At 39.0% G+C, this 20465-nt stretch overlaps 1 protein-coding gene across 1 annotated transcript in view; it reads left to right on the forward strand.

The window, feature by feature from the left end:
* znf507 (zinc finger protein 507) overlaps positions 1 to 20465 on the forward strand; it is a 32643-nt gene that overhangs the window by 3654 nt on the left and 8524 nt on the right. Inside the window, exons 2-6 of the mRNA XM_055010771.1 lie at positions 3862 to 6258; positions 8526 to 8643; positions 8801 to 8909; positions 15843 to 15947; positions 18593 to 18727. Coding sequence (XP_054866746.1) covers positions 3865 to 6258; positions 8526 to 8643; positions 8801 to 8909; positions 15843 to 15947; positions 18593 to 18727 — 2861 coding nt within the window. The 5' untranslated portion in view covers positions 3862 to 3864. The remainder of the gene's footprint in view (positions 1 to 3861; positions 6259 to 8525; positions 8644 to 8800; positions 8910 to 15842; positions 15948 to 18592; positions 18728 to 20465) is intronic.

Consider the following 20465-nt stretch of genomic DNA (forward strand, 5'->3'; position numbering starts at 1 on the left):
ATTAACTACAATAAAAACAGCTAGAGAGTTGCTGTTAAAAAAATAGTTTCTGTTTTTGTGCAGTTGTGATTATGCACTGGTTCCTGTTTTCATATATGTGTGAAGGTTATGTACAAACATGTCTCACTAATCAATGATTGTCAGAGTAGGTGAGTTCACTGCTGGGTACTGCAATTCTGATTTTGAAGTTGTCTGCATGAATGAGCAGAGGCAATTAAATAAATGTCAGACATCATTGTCAGGTTATTCCTGTAAAGCTGATGACGACTGCTCTCAATTAAGCACACTTTAAGGTTTTCTCTCATTAGTTTTTCTCCTGATACAAATATTTAGCATATGTGCAGTCATTTACATAGTCAGTGATTCAAAGGTCAAAAGGGGGAGAGCTTGTTTTTGGAGATTTCCACCAAAATTTAAGTCAAACCAGCTGCTCTCTGACACTTAAGAACAAAAACGTAGAGCTTCAATACTGCATGGAAGTTGTACTGAAGTACTTATACTTCACTGGTGTACCGTAGATCAAGGTTGGTAAACTCAAATTCATGCCACCAGGTAATGCACGGTTCAACAGATTAGAGCTATTTACTAATGAAATAAGTATTACAGTAATTTGAATTTGGTGCAAAGCACAATATAAACAGATATGATAAAGGTCTTATAATGAAAACTGTATAATACAAAACTCAAGAGTGTACTTATTAATTTTCATTTAGAATCATTAAGAAAACTATAATAGTTATTTTCTTGTACAAAATTGTAGCTAGAAATACAAGTATGCTGAGTATGGACTCACAAGAACGGGAGAACGCATCTCGGTTAATGTGCAATTCAAATGCAAGCATACTTGATGACATCACCACCTCGGTTCATGTGCTCCGATTATCTTTACCATGAAAAGCAACAAAATGGAATCAGATATAATAATACAGCCCTGCATATTTACTTACTATAAATACAGTTTGCATACACACACACACACACACACACACACACACACACACACACAGATATTTGTCTTTATAAACCTCTGTTTTCTCTAATGAGGCATTGATTTATTGACAGCTGCAGTTTTTGATGCAGTTGAATTGTCAACAGTCTTATTCTCAGTTATATCAAAACTTTTCAGAAACTGATTACTAAAAAAACAGTAAACCTTAACAAAGACACTATATAATGCAGGGCTGTTTAATAGGACCATGTGTATTTTATCTGAATACACCTCATAAACAGGGATGGATGAAGTTTACACTTTTATTATTAACATTACTAAAATAGTCTACATTGTACAAACATAGTGCTGTTTGTCCTCAATCCTCCAGAGCTTTATAGTCTGACAGATAAACAAACATCACTACACTTTAATATGATTACCAGAACTTCACCTGTATGCACTGAATATTATCACTAATTAATGAAAGAATATTTCCTGTCAGCTGTTTTACTCAGAACCTAAACACAGTTGAGCTCTTCTTCTGCCTGTCAGGTAATAAAAGAGAAACTTTTTTCAAACATAAGCAGTGTCTGATTAAACAGGTCTGATGTTAGAGAAAATTGAATTCTGGCTTCAACAATTCTTATTCATTCATATCAGACAATTCATTTTTTGAATACAGTTGAAAAATATTTAATTTCAAAAATACTTAAATAAGCTATACGTATATTTTTAATTTACTAAACATATGCCCAGATAAAAAAAACATTATGGCTCTCCTCCTCCTGATTTTCTTTAGTGGAACTGATCAGCCTTCAGTTTTCATCAACACCATCATGGTAATACAGATGCTGCTCCTGAAGGTCCTTATGGATGGAACTGCTTATGTTCTGTCTTCGGAGTCTCCCAGCAGTCAGTGGTGATCTGGGGTCTTTCTTCAGCTGTCTGACATAACCTTCAGCGACACAAAGGAGCTCTCTCAAGCTATGCACTTGTTCACTCACAGAAGAGAGACTGGTCTAGACCTGAGGGCTGTACTATGAAACCAGTTCAACATAGTCAGACTTCCTTTGTGTAAGCTGGCGCGACAAAAACTAAAACCCCAGTCAGCTTCAACAAGTCCGTTTCCAACTGTCCTTGCCCAACAAATGACATTTCTCGATGGCGCCCACTCGTTTTTAAGGTCACTGGATGTCTGAGGATGATTCCTGACACAGGAACAGATGAGCGACAGTCATCTGGTGGGTAAAAAGACGTTTCCTGCCGAGACCAGCTAGCAGTTTGGTAGAACCATGTTGGGCTTGTTTTTTCTGGGTGTACTGAATGGCTGTCTTGGAGATCTTCAGTTTTTTCGCTACCTGTCTCTCACTCATGCCAATTTCCAGCAGTGCCAAGATGGCTGCCTTTGTAGCTTCATATAACTCTTTAGTTTTGGTGTTATATGAGAGCTGACAACTTCTGAGTTGTGTTACGGCTTGAATGTAAGCAGGAAACCACTCTAGGCCTTTGCATGTGCAGTGCTACTTATGACATGAAATGGCCTCTTATATACCCTGGGAATACAATGAAGCTGAAGCATGTCAAATAGGACATAAAGTATTATGGAATCAGCTGCATTTTTAGTCATGTTCATTGTATTCTTCAGGTAATGTACCTTTAGTGGTACCAGGCATTGAAACGAACAAGACATTGAAGAAAGCAAGGATGGTTTAATAGTTTTTTTCATGACTGTATGTACTTATATGTCTAAAAAAAACCTGAAATAAAATTTTAATCCTTTACTAAGTTAACAAATAATATTATATTAGCACAATAAGAGGTTATGGGTGGATTTGTCAACTCCATCAGCTTACACGTCAACTCTGTAAGACAAAGAATCTGACGGAGTTGACGTCTGATGGAGTTGACATAAGGGCAAGTATTTTCCCTCCAAAACATGTATTGTACACTGCAGCTAGCTGTTTTTTCCTCAGTTGCTAGCTGTCTCAATAACCTCACTAAAACACTTAAATTCAACCCGCTGTGGTTTAAAAAAAACCTTAAAATAACGGAAAGACGGTGTTGACATGATCCAGCTGTGACCATAGGAATATTGGCACTGTTTGTCAAAAATATCAAAAACTTTAAAACTTACCAGAGTATGTGTGGTAATGTTGCATTCAGCACAGCCAGGAAGACGAAAAGAGGTCTTCATGGATATGCTGACCCTGCTATTGCCTGATTTAATGAGGTTTATGAAAAAATCTGATGGAGTTGACTGAAACTGTGGACACAACTTTGATCGACAGCTTTTTATGGAATATATTGTTTAACATTCAATTCATGCATTGTTTTACATATTTATAACCCTTCTGCTTAATTTGATATATATGTATTCAATATACAATGTATTCAATTTAATTTTTTGGGCAGATTACTATTGTGAACCCTTGCTGAGGACAAATACAATAACATGGACCTTCTAAAGATAGACCATACAATTAAAGAAAATTTCCCAAAAAAGATTAAAATGATTGCTAAAAACATAACAAAGGTATACACAGTTCGTTCAGATTTAACTTTGTAAGTAGAGCAATCATGATAAATTTCTTGATTTTTGATGTAAAATGAACTTTTCTACATAGGACATGTTTTGTCCCAACTCTCAAGAATGAATATATCACAAGTTCTTATGCTGTCCGTGTTAATGTCACTCAGGTAAAATTTATATTTTATCTTAAACGCACCTCTTTTTGTCATAAGAACTTGCAGTCTCATGTATGTTAATAACGTATGCGATTCTAAAGTGTCTAAATGTTTCACAGATACCTAGACATGGATAGCATTTTTAGAAATTGGATTGTGTTAAAAACATATTAGCTTCACATTTTGTTTACCATTTGGCAAAAATGAGGCTACATACTCATTTTTTGTTCTTTGCTGTTTGCCAGGTCATGGAGGAGGCCAGAAACGTAGCTGTGCTCATCACACACTCCGCCACTGCCTCTTCTTCCTCCTCCACTGCTTCAGCACTGGGATCCCACACTCAAACCAAAACCCAGGAAGCCATCAAGCGGGACACCTCCCAGCGTTTTCAGCAGAAACGAGCTGATGATTCCCTCATCCAGGTCATCGAGAAGCTCAGCAAGATCGTGGAGAAGCGACCACAGCGCCGCTGTGTCTTGGGAGGACAGAAAAGAGAACTGACCCCTTCTGCAGGGGGAGAGGGAGATGAGGAGGAGATGAGGAGAAGCCGTGAAGGCTCTCCCTATAAGAAAATTAAGAGAAACTTTAAGGAGGAGGTGGAATTAGACGGCAGCTCCCTTTCTTCACCTTTGTCAGGTGATAGTAACAACAACAACATCACCTCCATGGTAACAGAGGTAGTTGACAACCCCAACAGCAGCGACCACAAGAGGACAGTTACATGCTATCAGTGCAGCCTGTGCCCCTATCTGTCCCAAACACTGCCTCTGCTGAAAGAACACCTGAAACAGCACAATGAGCAGCATAGTGACCTCATTCTCATGTGCTCTGAGTGTCATTTTACCTCCAGAGACCAGGGTCAGCTGGAGGCACATGTCAGGCTGCACTTTGACAACGGAGGCAATCTGAAGAGGAATGCTACTCATTTAGATACTTGCAGAGAGGAAAAAGCAGAGCTTTTTAGAAAGCAGGGTGAGGAATGGACAGGGGATCAGTGTAGTATCGGAACTGATGTGATCAAAGGCTCAGTGGATGGTTCCAAGGAGCTACCACAGAAGAAGAAATGGTATAGCTATGAGGAGTATGGTTTGTACCGGTGCCTGATTTGCAGCTATGTGTGCAGCCAGCAGCGAATGCTCAAGACCCATGCCTGGAAGCATGCTGGCCTAGTGGACTGCTCTTATCCCATTTTTGAGGATGAAGATGGAGGTTCAACAAGAAAAGAGGTACAAGCTACTGCGAACAATGCTGCAACCAGAGAGGAATTAGTTGTTTTCTCCCCAGTTCTTCAAGATAAAAGCCTTCAAAAGCTCCCCACTGCCTTCAAGCTGCAGCTCTGCATGCCTGTGGCTGTTGACAGCAAACAGGATGCATTAAATCTTCCAGGTTCTGATCCCAATGGAAGTCTAAAAACAGTAGAGAAACAGGAGGAGAATGTATTCCCTATCAAAGACCTGACATCTGAGGAAGCCATGGTAGAGGTGCAGGTGACAACAGAGACAGAGACTGAGGTGGAGATAGATAGTCACCATGACAGCACCGGTGTCACAGACAGTTTACTGTCATCAGCTCAGAAGATTATCAACAGCAGTCCCAACAGTGCCGGCCATATTAATGTGATTGTAGAACGCCTTCCTTCAGCTGAGGATTCTGTTATGGCGACGAACCCACTTCTTCTCAGCCCAGATGTGGACAGGGAGAAGAGCTTACTGGAGCCAAAGAAGGAAGAGCAGGACCACATGGAAGATGTAAAGGAGGAAGCCATCCTTGGCTGCAGTCCAGATAACACTACTGACAGCCAGCCAGCAGGAGCTGATGTCATATCCTCTGTCACTAAAACTAGCGACTCTGCAAGGGATGAAAACATTCCCCCAGCTGGTCGTAAGCGGACACATTCAGAGTCTCTCCGCCTGCACTCACTGGCTGCTGAGGCCCTCGTGGCTATGCCTATGAGGACGCCCGAGCTGCCCACATCCAGCGCCAAGATAAGTCTGAAGACCATTGCAGCACAGGCACAGAGCCCACACTTGGGCCAGAAACTTTTTGAGGTGACAGCAGGTGCTCAGAAGGCCTCTGAAGGAGGGCCAGCAGCAGCTCTGTTGGACTTGGAGCTTCATAGCGAGGACAGAGAGGAGGATTTAGGACCCCTGTGCTTTGGGGAGGTAGATGAGGAAGGCCCAGCCACTAAAGCTGGCATCAGCCTTTCACTGCTTACTGTCATTGAAAGACTGAGAGAGCGCTCAGACCAGAATGCCTCAGATGAAGACATCTTGAAAGAGCTTCAAGATAATGCACAGTTCCAAAATGGAGCTGTAGCCGGAGTGGTCACAGGAAATGGAGCAGAGAGCTACATGTGTAGCATTCCAGGAGTAGATGGGTTGCTTGGCTCTCCTGATGGCGGTCTTGTGGATTACATCCCTGGCAGTGAGAGGCCCTACCGTTGCCGTCTGTGTCACTACAGTAGTGGCAATAAGGGCTACATTAAACAGCACCTGCGGGTGCACAGGCAGAGGCAGCCATATCAGTGTCCCATCTGCGAGCACATTGCCTCAGACAGCAAGGACCTGGAAAACCACATGATCCACCACTGCAAAACCAGGATGTACCAGTGCAAACAGTGTCCAGATGCCTTCCACTACAAGGTGAGAAGACATCAACATGCTGCTTTTTATACCTGTTATTTTCTATCTATTCCAATAATCATGTTGTTATTATTATTTATTATTATGTGGTATAATGTCTTAGAAACAAGTTGTGGTGGCTGTTGAGGTTTTCATCATTTTAGAGTAGGCAGAAGTGCAGGATGCACTGAGCTAGAGGCTGTGTAGGTGTAATGTTTATGTATGTATTATGTAATATAATACTGACAGTTTCATAAGGCTCAGTCATACCATTGTGTTATAATTACTTGTTATAGTTTTCCTTTACAAACAGCTCTACTTGTACATATTACATCACATTTGTGGAATCCAAAAACGACCATATCACAAGAATCTTTTTCTTTGTTTCTTTCTAAATGCATTTCTGCATTGCAAGTAATCAGTGTAAGCATGACCCTTTTCAGACATGCGATATGTAACATTAGTGGCTTCATTAGTCTGTTACAATGATTGAATTCAGTCTATTAGACATCAGTCACTTTTATATTAATGTTCCTCTTGACTTCCCATGACAGTGACAAGAGAGCCACCATATTTGTCATGTACAGAAGACTAAATCTGAACTAATGACAGCCTTTCAAAGTGTCCAAAGAACTAATGGCCTAGTTTATTTATGGTTGTCTGAACACTGAAAAATTTTTCAATGGTGATGATAATCGTGATGATAATCTACCTTTACCAACAATAAAACTATCCTGACAGTTGCGATGAAGCTCAGGACTCAACCAAAAGATGTCCTTCATGTAACCAATGATTTAATTACAGTTTGTAAATTATGACTATGAGACAGCTCACTGGGCAGAGGTGATGAAAAGTACATTATATGACTTGCTGTTAGATCTCAGTGTCAGGAATGACTTTAAGTAATTGATGAAATTAGGGTTGTTGTCATATGTGCATAAGTACATGCAGCTCACTGGCTTTGGAGACTTACTCATAGGCATCCCACTTCTTTCTGATGCTGCAAGTATGTAATAAATTCAGAGGAAAGACTCCCATAAACAAGCTGGAAGCAGCAAAGTGAACTTCAGCTCCTGGAAAAGATTTGTCAAACCCCAGATTCAGTGTTGAAGAGTCGGAATCTAATTGTTACAGTATTTGTTTTCATTACAGTAAAGTTTTATTTTTGTGGATATGTCAGTTTGTAATAGAGGTGAAATTGTACAGAAAAGTAAAAAACAAAAGTGTTTGCAATTTTGGCCCTAAGCTGTGTCTTTTGCACACTCTGCATTGTTTTTGGACAAATATCGGTGCTAAAATGTGGAAAACCTTTTCCATAAGTCACTTCACACAGCTCCAGGTACCTCACTTGTGCATGCCTCAGCGCATTTGTCAATGCCACTGCATGCAGTTCAGACTTGACAGACCTTTATGAATAAGTGACAAAGATCCTCATTCAGACACAAAGTTGACAGGTTCAGATGTAGTCAAATTAGTGAAAAAATGCACTAGTCTGAAAGAGAGTTACAAAGCTTATGATCTTTTAGTATCTTATTGATGCGACACTGAAATCAGTAAATTTGACATATGAGTAGGAGATTATGGTATTTTTTCAGCACATTGAGTCAGAGGTCACTGTGTGTTTTATGTAATATTTCAAGACTCATATCAGATATCTGTGCAGAACACGTGAACTGTATTTTAGATTATCTGTGTTGTACACTTGTTTTTGTGGAAAATAATAATACTGTAACCGTAGCTCAGAAAGGTCGCTGTAGCTATTATACACTTTGGATTTGCCCGCATCACCAACAGATAGACTTCTGTACACGTGTATAGTGGGTATGTTTTATCTTCCCTAATAGAGAATCTTGTCCACTGTCAGCATCTGTTTTTGTTTGTCAGCAAACAGAAATTGTAAGTTAAGGTCTAAAGAGATAAATAATCTGTTTGATTTACCTGTGTGTAGTGATAGAACTTCTGAGTAAAAGTTGAAAGTTGGAAGAGCATGATTCAGAACTGCTGATAAAACTATTGATTCCGCTGCCATCGTGGGACTCCACTGTCTCTCCGCAGCAGAGATTAGGTCCATCATATCACCTAACAGATAAAGGAGTTAAGCTAACAGAGTATCTAATTACGAAGGGTGAAAGGTGGCCCACTGCTATGGCATTAGTGAGTTAGAAGGCCTGTTAAACCTGCACAGTGCTTCACTAAAGATCATAGCATGGTGTTTTGAATACATATGCAATATTTTTTTTTTGTTTGTTTAGGCAACTGATGTTGTGCATGTATGTTTTCCTTAATAGAGTCAATTAAGAAGTCATGAAAGAGAGCACCATAGCTTTGGCAGTGACATGGCAGCACTCACACCACTCAGTGAAACTGTGGCCACAATGGAAGAAACTGAACGGGTAACAGATGAAGGTAAGATGCTTGTTTTTATGTCTTCATTATGTACAAAGACTGGGAAATTAGTTGTTATAACATACTTAACTGATGAGCTGACTCTCTTCTCCTTCATCAAAAGCTTTCAGTGTTGTTCTCAACAAGATGTTTCAGCTTAATTTGTCTTCAATTACAGAATGTGGTATGCAGAAAATGTACAAGTGCGATGTGTGTAATTACACCAGCGCGACATATGTTGGGGTGAGGAACCATCGACGGATTCACAACTCTGACAAACCTTATCGGTGAGTTGTTAAAAAAAAACAAATAGAATTGCACCATCATGACGTAAATGCAGGTCCTCATGCCACTCACTGACCAATCCAGAGTAATTACGCAGACATGTCCTGATTGAGGGCTGCACAGTGGCTCAGTGTTTAGCACCATTGCCTTGCAGCTAGAAGGGTCTCTGACTTGGGATCTTTCTGCATGTTCCCTGGTGCATGTGTGGGTTTTCTCCAGGATCTCTGGCTTCCTCCCACAGTCCAAAGACGTGCTGAGGTTAATCGGTAATCCTAAATTGTCCATAGCTGTGAATGCGAGTATGCTTGTTTGTCTCTACGTGTAGCCCTGACGACCTGTCCTCGCCAGCCCCCTGCGACCCTTGTGAAGATTAAGCGGTGTATAGATAATGGATGGATGTTCTGATTGAACCTTTAAAGTGGTTTAAATTTATGCGTCAGTGTGTGTTCAGTCTGTTAGAGTTGCTCCTTCTCATTTGCCAATATTGAAAAGTTTTTTTCACCTTTTTTTTTCCACACTCATTTGGATTATTGCTGGTGGCTTATTTGAGCTGCAACATCTCTGGACATGCTGGTTTGAGAACTTGTGTTCGGTTGTTTTTCGTCACATTATTCTTTCTTTTAATGATGCTGCTGTTGCCGAGCAACTCCACACTCGTGTTGTTTGCACCAGGGATCATGCTAGAAGCCGGCTGACATGGCAATCAGAACAACAACAACGGTGGACATCCCTGCAGAACTCATGAAAAGATTTAGAGGACAAATCAAGGAGAGAAAAGAGATGGAGTCCAGACAACAGATACTGGTGGACAAGAAGACCTATAAGTGGTGTCTCTCATGTATCATCATGGGAGATGTGCGATTGTTGAACAATAAGATGAATGAGTTAACAACCCCAGTATGAAATGGAGAGGACTGTGAGTGTACTGTTATGTGAGCTTACAGAGACCTGGCTATAGAAATATACTCCAGATCCTATCGATACCATCAACAGCTTGCAGACGGTTCTGCCAGACAGAAATAAATCCAAGAGTAAGAAGGAAAGAGGAGAAGGGCTTGCCACTTTTATTAACAACAGATGGTGTCATCCTGGTCTCGTTACCAGGGAGGGACATTTTGGCAGCCCAGATATTGAACTATTAGTTGTGGGGCTCTGAGGGTATGTTGGAGTCTGAATAATGAAGCGAGCATGGAAGTTCATTAAACCTGCATTCTTTCTTACTACCAGCAGGAGGCGGAATCTCTGGTTGCAAAAAGAAGTCCAGTTGAACACAAGTATTCAGAAAATGAAACAAATTCTCACTTGATTTGTTATCTTTGTAACTATTTCCTCATGGTTTATTGTCTCAGTCATTAGTTTTCATTTCTTTTTGAATACAGCACAGTGTTTATTTTGTAAATTACTGTTCCATTCAGAGTAAAATGGAGGATAAAGCAGGGTGTGTTTCAGGACCTACCTGCCTTGTGATTGATGGGTTGTTACTGTATCAGTATGCGTAATGTCCTTGAGGTCTGAGTCGGATTCACCCCTTGCTTGTTACATACGATTTCAAAAGAGTAAAACAGCGACAGCCAAATGCCAAATTCCAGGCTTAAAAATGGCACTTGTCAAACCAACAAGTCCCTGAGCAACTGTTACACAGCAATTTCTCTATAGGGATAATTCAAATTTTTCTAATTCTGATTCCTGTGACTAAATTAAAGGCATTAAAAGGTTGCTTGCAACAAGGAGAAGGAACAGGTGTAGGGTTCAGGTTAGCCTTTTCATTTTGTTATTGGAGCTTAAGATTACAGAATGGTATGGACTTTTTTTAACTACATACAAATTAAATCAAACCGCAAACATTTGTGCAGCAGAGCTTGTGCAATACACAAACATGGCCCTCATTATTATGTTTACTGGTGACTCTTCCAACCGTAAAAAATGTGAGGAAGAGCAATAGTGAGTGAGAAAGAGGTTCTTCAGCAATTAGGGGAAGAACCTCTACCATTCCTAGGTTTCACAAAATTCCACCCAGAGATGCATTACCATGTTTGTTTTGTACCTGTTGTGCTTGCGTACACGTATCATTTTTCTTTGTCACTCAGAATAAGCTCTGAAAAGTTCACCTGTGATAGTCTTGCACTGTCTAGCTCTTATCAGAAGTCACCTCCTGTCAAAACTACTCAGACTGATGACTGTCAGTCATACATCGAAGTAGGTGCCCAGGCAGAGTAGTGTTCTCTGTTTAGAGTCGTTTGTGCTTGTGTTGAAACAGAGGCAGGCAGATAGACTTACAACCCAGCTTAAGATGGTACAGTTAAGTAAAGAAGCAACATTTGCAGCAACTGGAGTAAATGGCAAAATAGTGTACATCCTTAACACACACACACTAAGGTACAAATTCCTGATTTAGTGTTTGTCATGTCTTTAAATATGTACAAGCAAAAGCTCAGAAGTGTCCATTGAGAAATTTACTTTTAGGAGCTAAATCATGACTTCCGTGATTCTTTTGTATGTTATCCCTTGCTACTAAAAATGTGTGTTGCCCCTTGCTAATAAAAGAACAGATGAAATGGAGAATGCTTTAAGTTCAGATCTTAGAGATTTTTTGTAGTTGAATAACATGAAAGGAGCTATCAAAGATCAAACCTAAATTCATGCACCGCTGTTTATAATCAGATTGTGGTTGGGTGCAGGAGAATTAAAACTATTTCAATTATTCATTGACCATGTTAAAAGTGCATGATAAAAATAAATAATTTATCAAGTGCACATGTTTCATAATTTATTGATTCAATTTGTGAAAACTATCCATCTACATGTTTTAATCATTTAATTTCATGCAAGTTTGTTTGACTGATGAGCCCTCCGAAGTTCAGTTTCATTGGTCAGTTAAAATATTTTTGGCTATTGATTTTCTTCTTTTTCACCAGAAAAAAAATTGGATATGGATCATGAGCAGTTTTGTTAATTATGACATTTTCATCAGCGATACAATTAATCTTCTTAATAACTAATAATTTTAAAGTCTCAAATGTCACAGGAGACGGTTTGCAGACATTAATTAAATTATCTTTTCTTTTTTCTATAAACAAGGATTTGTGCATTGTAACTATATTATTGTATGTTTCAGTGCAGTACTTTAATTTTGCTTTTATTACAGATGTGCGTACTGTAGCTTTGTTCTTTGTATTTTGTGTTCTATTCTTTCCACTTTGAAAATTGTTGGTTTTATTTGTTTGCAGTCACTTTGTTTGTAATATGTTAATGATAGCAGCGATAATTGCATATGACATTTGGCTATGATGATGGCACATTGATGAGGTAAAACTAAATTTCAGTATTTGTGAAGATTGGTTACTTATCTCGTATCTGTTACCAGTTGGTTAGAAGTATTACAGACCTGTGTGTATTATACTGAGCACGACACTTTGCCTTACCACAGCATTTATCAGCTTCACATGATCCCCAATTGAGATCTGCAGTCCTGGTTTTTTTTTATTGTGTGGGAAGGAAAAACTTTAATTTAAGTGAATGTTAGAAAGGCTATTGTTGCAAGTTATAAGTGAACAGAATAGCTTGCGTTCATTGCCATTTCTATGTTGTATCCTGTAGGTGTACTTGTTGTTTCAGAAAGGTCCATTAGGTGGCAGTAAATACCTTGTAATGTTCAGACCAGCACAGTACTCTCACTGTGTAGGCACGGCCACGCTCTGTCAGACAGTACCCTCACTGCGCCTCTCTCCCACATTCTATATTAGCGCCTGGATTTGTGTTAACTCAAAGTACATATGGGTGTTTGTCTCGGCTTTTTTAACAGTGCACTGATGCTTTTGCTCTAAAGTCAAATGTACAGTTAAAAGTACATGCACACACAATTTCTTTTCGCTCTGGAGAGGATCAGCCTTCATCTAACTGTGTTTCTAGCCAGAATTGTCAGCCACTGTCAAGAGAAAAACAAGAGATTGAAACTAAAGCAGCAAAGGGTGTGGATGCCTGAATAAAATGAGTCTCAGGGCTGAAAAAACACACTCGTCTGTACTCACATTGTGTCTGCATGTCTACACACTTTTGTTTGTTTGATTTTTTTCTTCTCTTATGTAAAAGCCAAACATTTGATGTTTCCAGCGTCTTCTTCCGTAGCCATATACTTTATGAAACTTAATATCTGGGTTTTGGACTGTTAGACAACACAAACCATATCAAGACATGAGCTTGGACTGTTTGAATAGGCATTTTTCATTTCTTACAAGCAGATGAAGCGAGCACTTAAGTAGAATAGCCGATGATGAGAAAAATCTTTAAAGGTGGAATCTGTGATTCTGGAGAAAGATTGTTGATATTTAACATATGTAAATAATTAGCATTTGCCAGATTATGCCAGATTAACTGCCCTCCTTGCTCCCCCTGCATTCTTGTCCTTCCCATCTTCTCTCCACTTTTCTTACCCCCTGTCTTGTACACAAGCATAAATTTACACAGGACACGCTGCAATAGTGTTGTGTGGATCTGTCTGCAAAGGTTATCTGTTTGCTATTGCGCATAAACTATGCTGGTCCGTCATACTTGACATTGATTTCTATTTCCATACAGTAATCTATCCCACAGAATTCTCATTTACTATATACTGTTGTTAAAAGGAATGCATCTGAGTGAAATCTCAAATACATCAAAACTACATGTGGTCTGTTGGTGTTAGAGCCAGTGGACATTTTCAGTTGTTTTGCCTCTGTGCTCCTGCACAGTGGATCTGAAATGAAAAGAGTTTGAGGTTAAAGTGCTGACTTTCAGCTTAAAGTGCTGTACCGGAGGATAATGACTGGGATACAGTTCTACAGCTCTACACCCCGTGTAGATGTAAACATCCTCCAATAAAAGCTGAAAGTCAGCACTTCACTGTCATAGTCACACAAAAAAATGTGTCACTGTCAAAATACATACAGATTGCACTGCATTTACAAGTTGTACAAATATTGTGCTGCAGTTTTTCAAGTTTCGAGGACAATGTTCTGCTCCTGAGCGTTGTGTCTTAAGGTATGATTACATCATTGTTAACATGTGTTCTACTCTGCTAGTTACAATCTAACCCCTAATAGTGGAATTTATCAGGAGGTACTATGTATAAGCAGTGAAAATAAAGGACAAGGTCCCAGCGTTTCATGGTCATACTGATCGGACACCAATGTCTGTTATTGCACCTGGAATCAGGCAAGACAAACCATGAAGCTAGTACATGAAACTCTCCACTATTCACATCAAATATGAAAACCTTTCCATTTAATTGCTCACTATACACTATGCACTGCAGTGTACTGAAGTAATATCATAAACCATACTCTTCTTACTGAGAGATGCCCTTTCAAAGGGTGGTAAGATCCAGCTGGTAAGTAAATTATTCTGTTGGTAGAAGACAGTGATACATTAAGATGTCTGACGCTGTTATAGACTCTTGATATTGGTTTCTAATAATTTGAATGTTCATGAAATGGCAAATACTGTTATTTCTATTGATGTATCCTGTGCAATAGTTCAGTCTTTATTTGTATAGCACTTTTCATACAATAAAATTGCACCACAAAGTGCTTTACAAAATTAAAAACATTGGATTAAGAACAAGAGTTAATAGTTTGATGTTTATATGCTAGCTGCCATTCCAGTTTTGACATCAGCCACATTTAGCGCCTACTTTGAACATTTGCCTCTAGCTAAACCTTTCTTCGGAGGTGGTATTTGTAGGTTTCCCATCATTCAACTGATCACCAGTGGCTTTAATAGCCAAGTAGTAAATTGTGATTAACGGGGGAAACGGCTAGACTGCCTGTGCCACAAGATAACGACATCTACTTCTCTGCATCTCTAAAGCAAAGTCATTTACATGCTGTATCTGGTTTGTTTAATCTGTGAAAAAAACGATGCGTATAAATGACAGTTTGCTCAGCTTTTTTGTGGCAAAATATGTACCGTGCTGTTTTCTGGCACAGAGCAGTAGATTCTACTAATGTCTACTGCTTGCCTCGCAGCTTCTACCAAGCAAATAGTAGTGACCCTTTTCAAAGAACGGTGGTTTTGGTGATCTTGGATTCAAATGAAATCCAACAGTGGTACTTATTCACAGTGAAGAAAAGGAGAAAAACTTTTGCCAAACTACTTCTGGACCACTATCCACCTCTCTAGTGTACACAGGTTTGCATTAAAACAGTCCATTTGTAACAAAAATACACTTCTTCCATGTCATACTGTTGCCCTCTCAGAATCTCCCCAACTGGAAGCAGTGAACATTTTTAAGTTTGCTTGAGTTACCTTCAGGCAAGGCCACTTAATTTTCTACCACACCACAAGCCAAAGGCACATAAATTTATTTGTTGCAATACACAGTTTGTCCTCTCCTTGAATTCCACACTATCTGGAGCACAGCATTGTTGGAATATTAATATTGAGAATAATTCCAGCCCACATACTGCAGTTATTGAAGTTACAGTTACAATAGTTAAAATATAACATATTTCTGTTTTTATATCTGCAGAGTTATCCTATTTGGTCAAAATACAATGAATCGAAACAATTGAATTCTGTTGAAACAATGTGCTGGAAGACTCAGAAATTCTTTTTTTCCCGTTACTTTGTTTTAATGCAGTGCCAGTGGCCGTAAATTGAGCGCAGCCTTTGTTTGCAGACCCTGTACATGCAGTATTTGCCTCTAAGCAGCTAAAAAAAAAAAAAGCCAGTTTCATCTTCCAACTGCAATATCCAAAGTGCAACAAAGTAGAAAACATTGTGATTTATTCTTTTTCTCAAAGTGGCGATTTCCTTTCTGTTTTGCTAGGAATCCCTTATCTCCCTTCAGGCTATAAGTGTGAAGAAGCAACACACTGACCTCAAAGTGCAGCTTGTTAAACTAGCCACTCTGTCTCCACGTTCTCTCATCTCTGATTTTTCATTTTTCTGACTGCCAGGTGCTGCAGCTGTGATTTTGCCACCACCAACATGAACAGTTTAAAGAGCCACATGAGGAGGCACCCTCAGGAGCACCAGGCTGTGCAGCTGCTGGAGCAGTACAGGTGAGAAACGTCAAACACACATCCGCTACACGGAGCGATGATAAGGATGATCAGTGGACGGCCGAAGTGAAAATCAAGAGCTGTATCTGATCAAAAGAGTCTGGGGTTGTCTGAGTCCGTGTAAGTTGGAACACATTCCTGCACTCTCATTGTGCTGACAGCCTGGAGACTTTTGAAATGGGCCTCTGATTGCATGGTTAGTGGTTGGTGGGCGGACAGCGTGAATGGCGGTGAATACTCGGTTCTCCTTAAAATGTTAAATGTCCTCAACCCTGAGCAAAGCACTGATTGCTGATTTCCACTTCACTTAGCACTTACGCTCAGTACCTGCAAAGCTTGAATTCATGTTTCCATACAGTAGTAGAAATGGCACAGACAAAGGCGTTCTTGGTCTCTGAAAGGGTCACTGAAGTTATCTAGTACAGCACTTTTCATAATGTCGAGGGACTTGAGATTGACAGATGGCTTCAAAATTGGAGCAGCAGATATCTTGACTTTTAAATGACTTTCACTCTTTTATATAGTGTAATTATAAAAGCAATATGTTGTTCCTGTTAGTTCAGATTCAGTGCAGCTCTGCAAATGTAGTAGATATGTTGGCATGTGAAAAGGCAACTCATTCACTGGACGGTTTTGGTGACTGTCATCCGCTTCACATGGGTCCACATGGAGTAACTTATATTTTCAACATAATGTGTTTAATTGCGAGCATTTGTAGTTCATGACTACAGTGTATAATTGAGGCAGCTGTAAGATTCCTGAATTTGAACCTTTGATGTTCAAGGGTTTCTTTATTAGGCATATTTAAGACACAAAGACAGTTACAAGTGCTCTATATAATGCATTAAAATATTTTTTAAAAAATTAAGAACTGCATAAAAATATTCAAATTCAATTAATAAAAATTAGGAAAAACGTAAAGATAAAATATAAATTGCATTAAAATACCTTTAGTACAAGTACAAGTTTAAAGAAATATTTACCAAATTCACAAAACTCTCACTTTAAGAAACGAGGATAACAAGACTACATTTGGGGCATAAGTTCCAAGGGGAGGTGGTTCCTACAGTGGGGAGCATCTTGTCTAAAAGCCATTTTCCCATGTTTGGTTTGAACTGTGGGCACCACAAGCAGACCAGCCCCTGTAGATCTGACAGGCCTACAAGGCTTGTACGGAGTGAACACGTCTTTTATAATTTGGACCCCGAAAGAGATTTTTAGAGAATAAGTAGGTCTTCAATTCAATTCTATGTTTCACTGAAACCACTGCAAGGATCTAAAAGTGTAAGTATTGTAACTTTTTGATGTTTTTCATTATTTTAACAGCAGCGTTTTCAGTGAGTTGAAATGTGCAGTGAGCTAATTGAAAGTGGGCTAATTGGAGTGTAATTAAGCTTTTTTTTTTTCTGTTTTTGCACAAAACATTTCTCATTTTTAAGGTGTAAAAATGATGACAACTTAATGTGGTCACTGAAGCATTTGTTTATAAAGATTAATATGAAATTAATTGGAATTCATTCTCCAAAAAGTCTGTCAACAGATTCAGATGCCTGTATTGCTGTGTGACACTGTTTGCATATTGGAATTTAGTTGTCTTTAACTTATTCCCGATCATTCAACTCAAAAGCAAAATATCACTATAAACTGCTTCTTGTGTATTTTAACAGTACACCTGTTGTTGCACCTGCACTTGTTGTATTGCCCAGGGTCTCCAGTAGCTCCAGGATCTATGACAAAGTTTAGTTCCAACAGCACCTCATGAAAACAAGTACTGTCACCAGAGTTTTTGTGTCAGCTTTGGATAGACATACCAGTCAAAGGAGCTGGGGGATGGCGTTGTTTCTAGGGCTGGACCCGAATATCTGAATATTCGGTCCCGACGGTGGTATCCGGATATTTAATTTTGAGATCCGAATATTCGCACATATCCCACCCCCCACCCCGTCGGGCGATGCTGAAAATTTGCCGCCTCCGTCGGTTAGCTCACCACCTCTGACCTTACGGACTGAAACGAATATTCGGTTCATTCCTCCGTCCGTCCGTCACGCCTAGTTCTAGTTGTGCCAAGAAGCATCTGTTTGTTCCAGAATAAACAGTCCTGATTACATCATAAAAGACAGTGATTAAACTGAAGCAGACATGCTCTTTTTCTACAAGATAAAGTGGGTAATCAGGTGGACAACAGTAACTCCATCTGTAGTCAACAGTGCACATTATGACACACCAGTCTATTACTGTATGAATTTCTTTTCACTTTCATTACAACATAGGTTGTATTATAGTCTTTTCTCACACAAACTACAGTCAGATGTTATAGCTTAAGTCAGCTTGCTGGTCTACTTTATCCTTAATAAGTTTGCAACTGAGACTATTGAATAGTGTGTCGTCCATAATTCTTTTAATTTTGACAAATGACTTCACCAGTGTGCTGTAAATCCTATTTCCTCACTCCATTCTTTGTCTGTCTCTCAAGCTCAGTGTCCCCTGTGGAGTGTTGAGTCAGGATGATTCCTCTTGATAGAAAGTAGCAGAAGGATTAGTTGAACCGCAGTACACATATTAAGTCAGCTTCCACTTGATCCACTCTCACTCTGTTGCTCATCCTCCCTCTTTTGTTCCTTTTTTTCCCCCCTCCTCTCTTACAGGTGCTCTCTGTGTGGCTATGTGTGCAGTCATCCCCCGTCACTCAAATCCCACATGTGGAAGCACGCCGGAGACCAGAACTACAACTATGAGCAAGTTAACAAGGCCATTAATGAGGCCATATCCCAGAGCACCCGGTAAGCACAGTCAAGCACAGAGATATCAGTACTTACCCTTTCAGGATTTCTCTCTGTATTTGTAAATATCAGCCTCTATCCACTGGAAGGTCACTGTAGGTCACGAAATACTATTCTAACTACAATCACTTTAGGCATCTTAAATTCAGATACAGCTGAATTATGCAATCTTTTCACTTAAATGTAGCCTTTGGATCTGTCTTTTAAAAATGATTTCATGTTTACGTTTAGTGTTACTCATCAAACGTTCTGTATCCTTAAGGCTTCACAAATGTGTTGAATGCATTTACTTGCTTATAAAACATGTGCAAAGCCAAATTTTAAGGTATTTTAAGTTTTGCATGTTCTCATCCATGTTTCCTAGATGGCAGTCTTCGTCTGCCTTTGTTAATAAATGTTAATTTCACATTTTAAACTTCACAAAACTAAGTATTTAATGTTGTGAACTGTTTCGGAGTAAAAACAAAAACTATTTCAATTCTTTAAAATCAACTTTATCATGTGTAGAACCAATTCCCAACACAACTCCCAGTTTATTACACAATTATATTATATCAACAGCAACTCAATAAATCTAATGCTTTACTTTTTGCATTTTTTTTTTTGTTGTAGATTTAATTTTCACATCTATCTACAGTCGGTAAGCTATGATGACGAGGCAAAAACATGTTTTGGAAAACCAGAAGCTTAAATATCAGATTTGTAAAGGGTCCTTTTCTGTGCCTCTAAATTGTGGTCAAAGGCTTTCTGTTTGCTTTAATAATCCTGGAAATGTGTCTAGAACTTGAAAAGAGTACAAACTTAATGGACTTGACAAGCTTAAGAAGGCACATACCTGTGAATATAAGATCTTACAATGCATTCTGCTTGTCAGACCTAAAACTAAGCTAAAAAAATCAAAGGAACTTTCTGTAGATCTCCACAGGATAACTGTGAAGAGGCACTGATAAGGGCAAGGATGTATAACCATTTCTAAAGATTTTAAGGTCTTAGTGACCTCAGTGAAGAATTTTGAAATCACCGAGCCTCTTCCTAGAGCTGGTCTTTTGACCAGCCTCAGAATCTTTCCCATGAATGCTTAAAGTTATCATGGCTGCAAAAGGTGCCCCCCTACAAAATATTGAATTAAGGGTCTGGATACATTTTCAAGTGACTGATTTCAGTCTTCCATTTCTAACTCATTTCCAAAAACACCTCAAAGCACATTTTCACTTGTCTGCATTGTTAATTAAGTGTAGATTGACTTGAAAAATGTCAGTGCTGTCAATTAGAAATTAAATGTACAACACAATAAAGTGTACAGAAAATAAAGAGGTCAACATACTTTCTGAGGTGACAGTTTGATTTTGTTACATTTTAGACTCATTTACAATTGTAAATAGTGAAAATAAATATTGTGTTGTTTTAACACAGAATGAGCCTGGTCAAATTATGGTCTGATTTCTTTGTTTCCTATTTTTCTAAGACATCTTTAGATGGTAACTGCCTGCATTTACTGCACTGAGGTATTAAGATTTTTGTGAATATGCAAATGTCTGCCTTTCTTTCTCACTATAATCATATGCTTTCTATTGAACCTTCAAGCAAATTTGATACTGCTAATAACATATTTCCTAGAAAATACACTTAATTTTGTGGTTTTCATGACTTCAGGCTAATGGCAAATCCGATCGTTCTTCTTTTCAGACTTCTGTTCATGTTTTTAGGAATGTAATGCAACATAGTGATAGTGGAATAT

The sequence above is a fragment of the Amphiprion ocellaris genome, chromosome 1 (genome assembly GCF_022539595.1).
Source record: "Amphiprion ocellaris isolate individual 3 ecotype Okinawa chromosome 1, ASM2253959v1, whole genome shotgun sequence".
Taxonomy (NCBI): Eukaryota; Metazoa; Chordata; class Actinopteri; family Pomacentridae; genus Amphiprion; species Amphiprion ocellaris.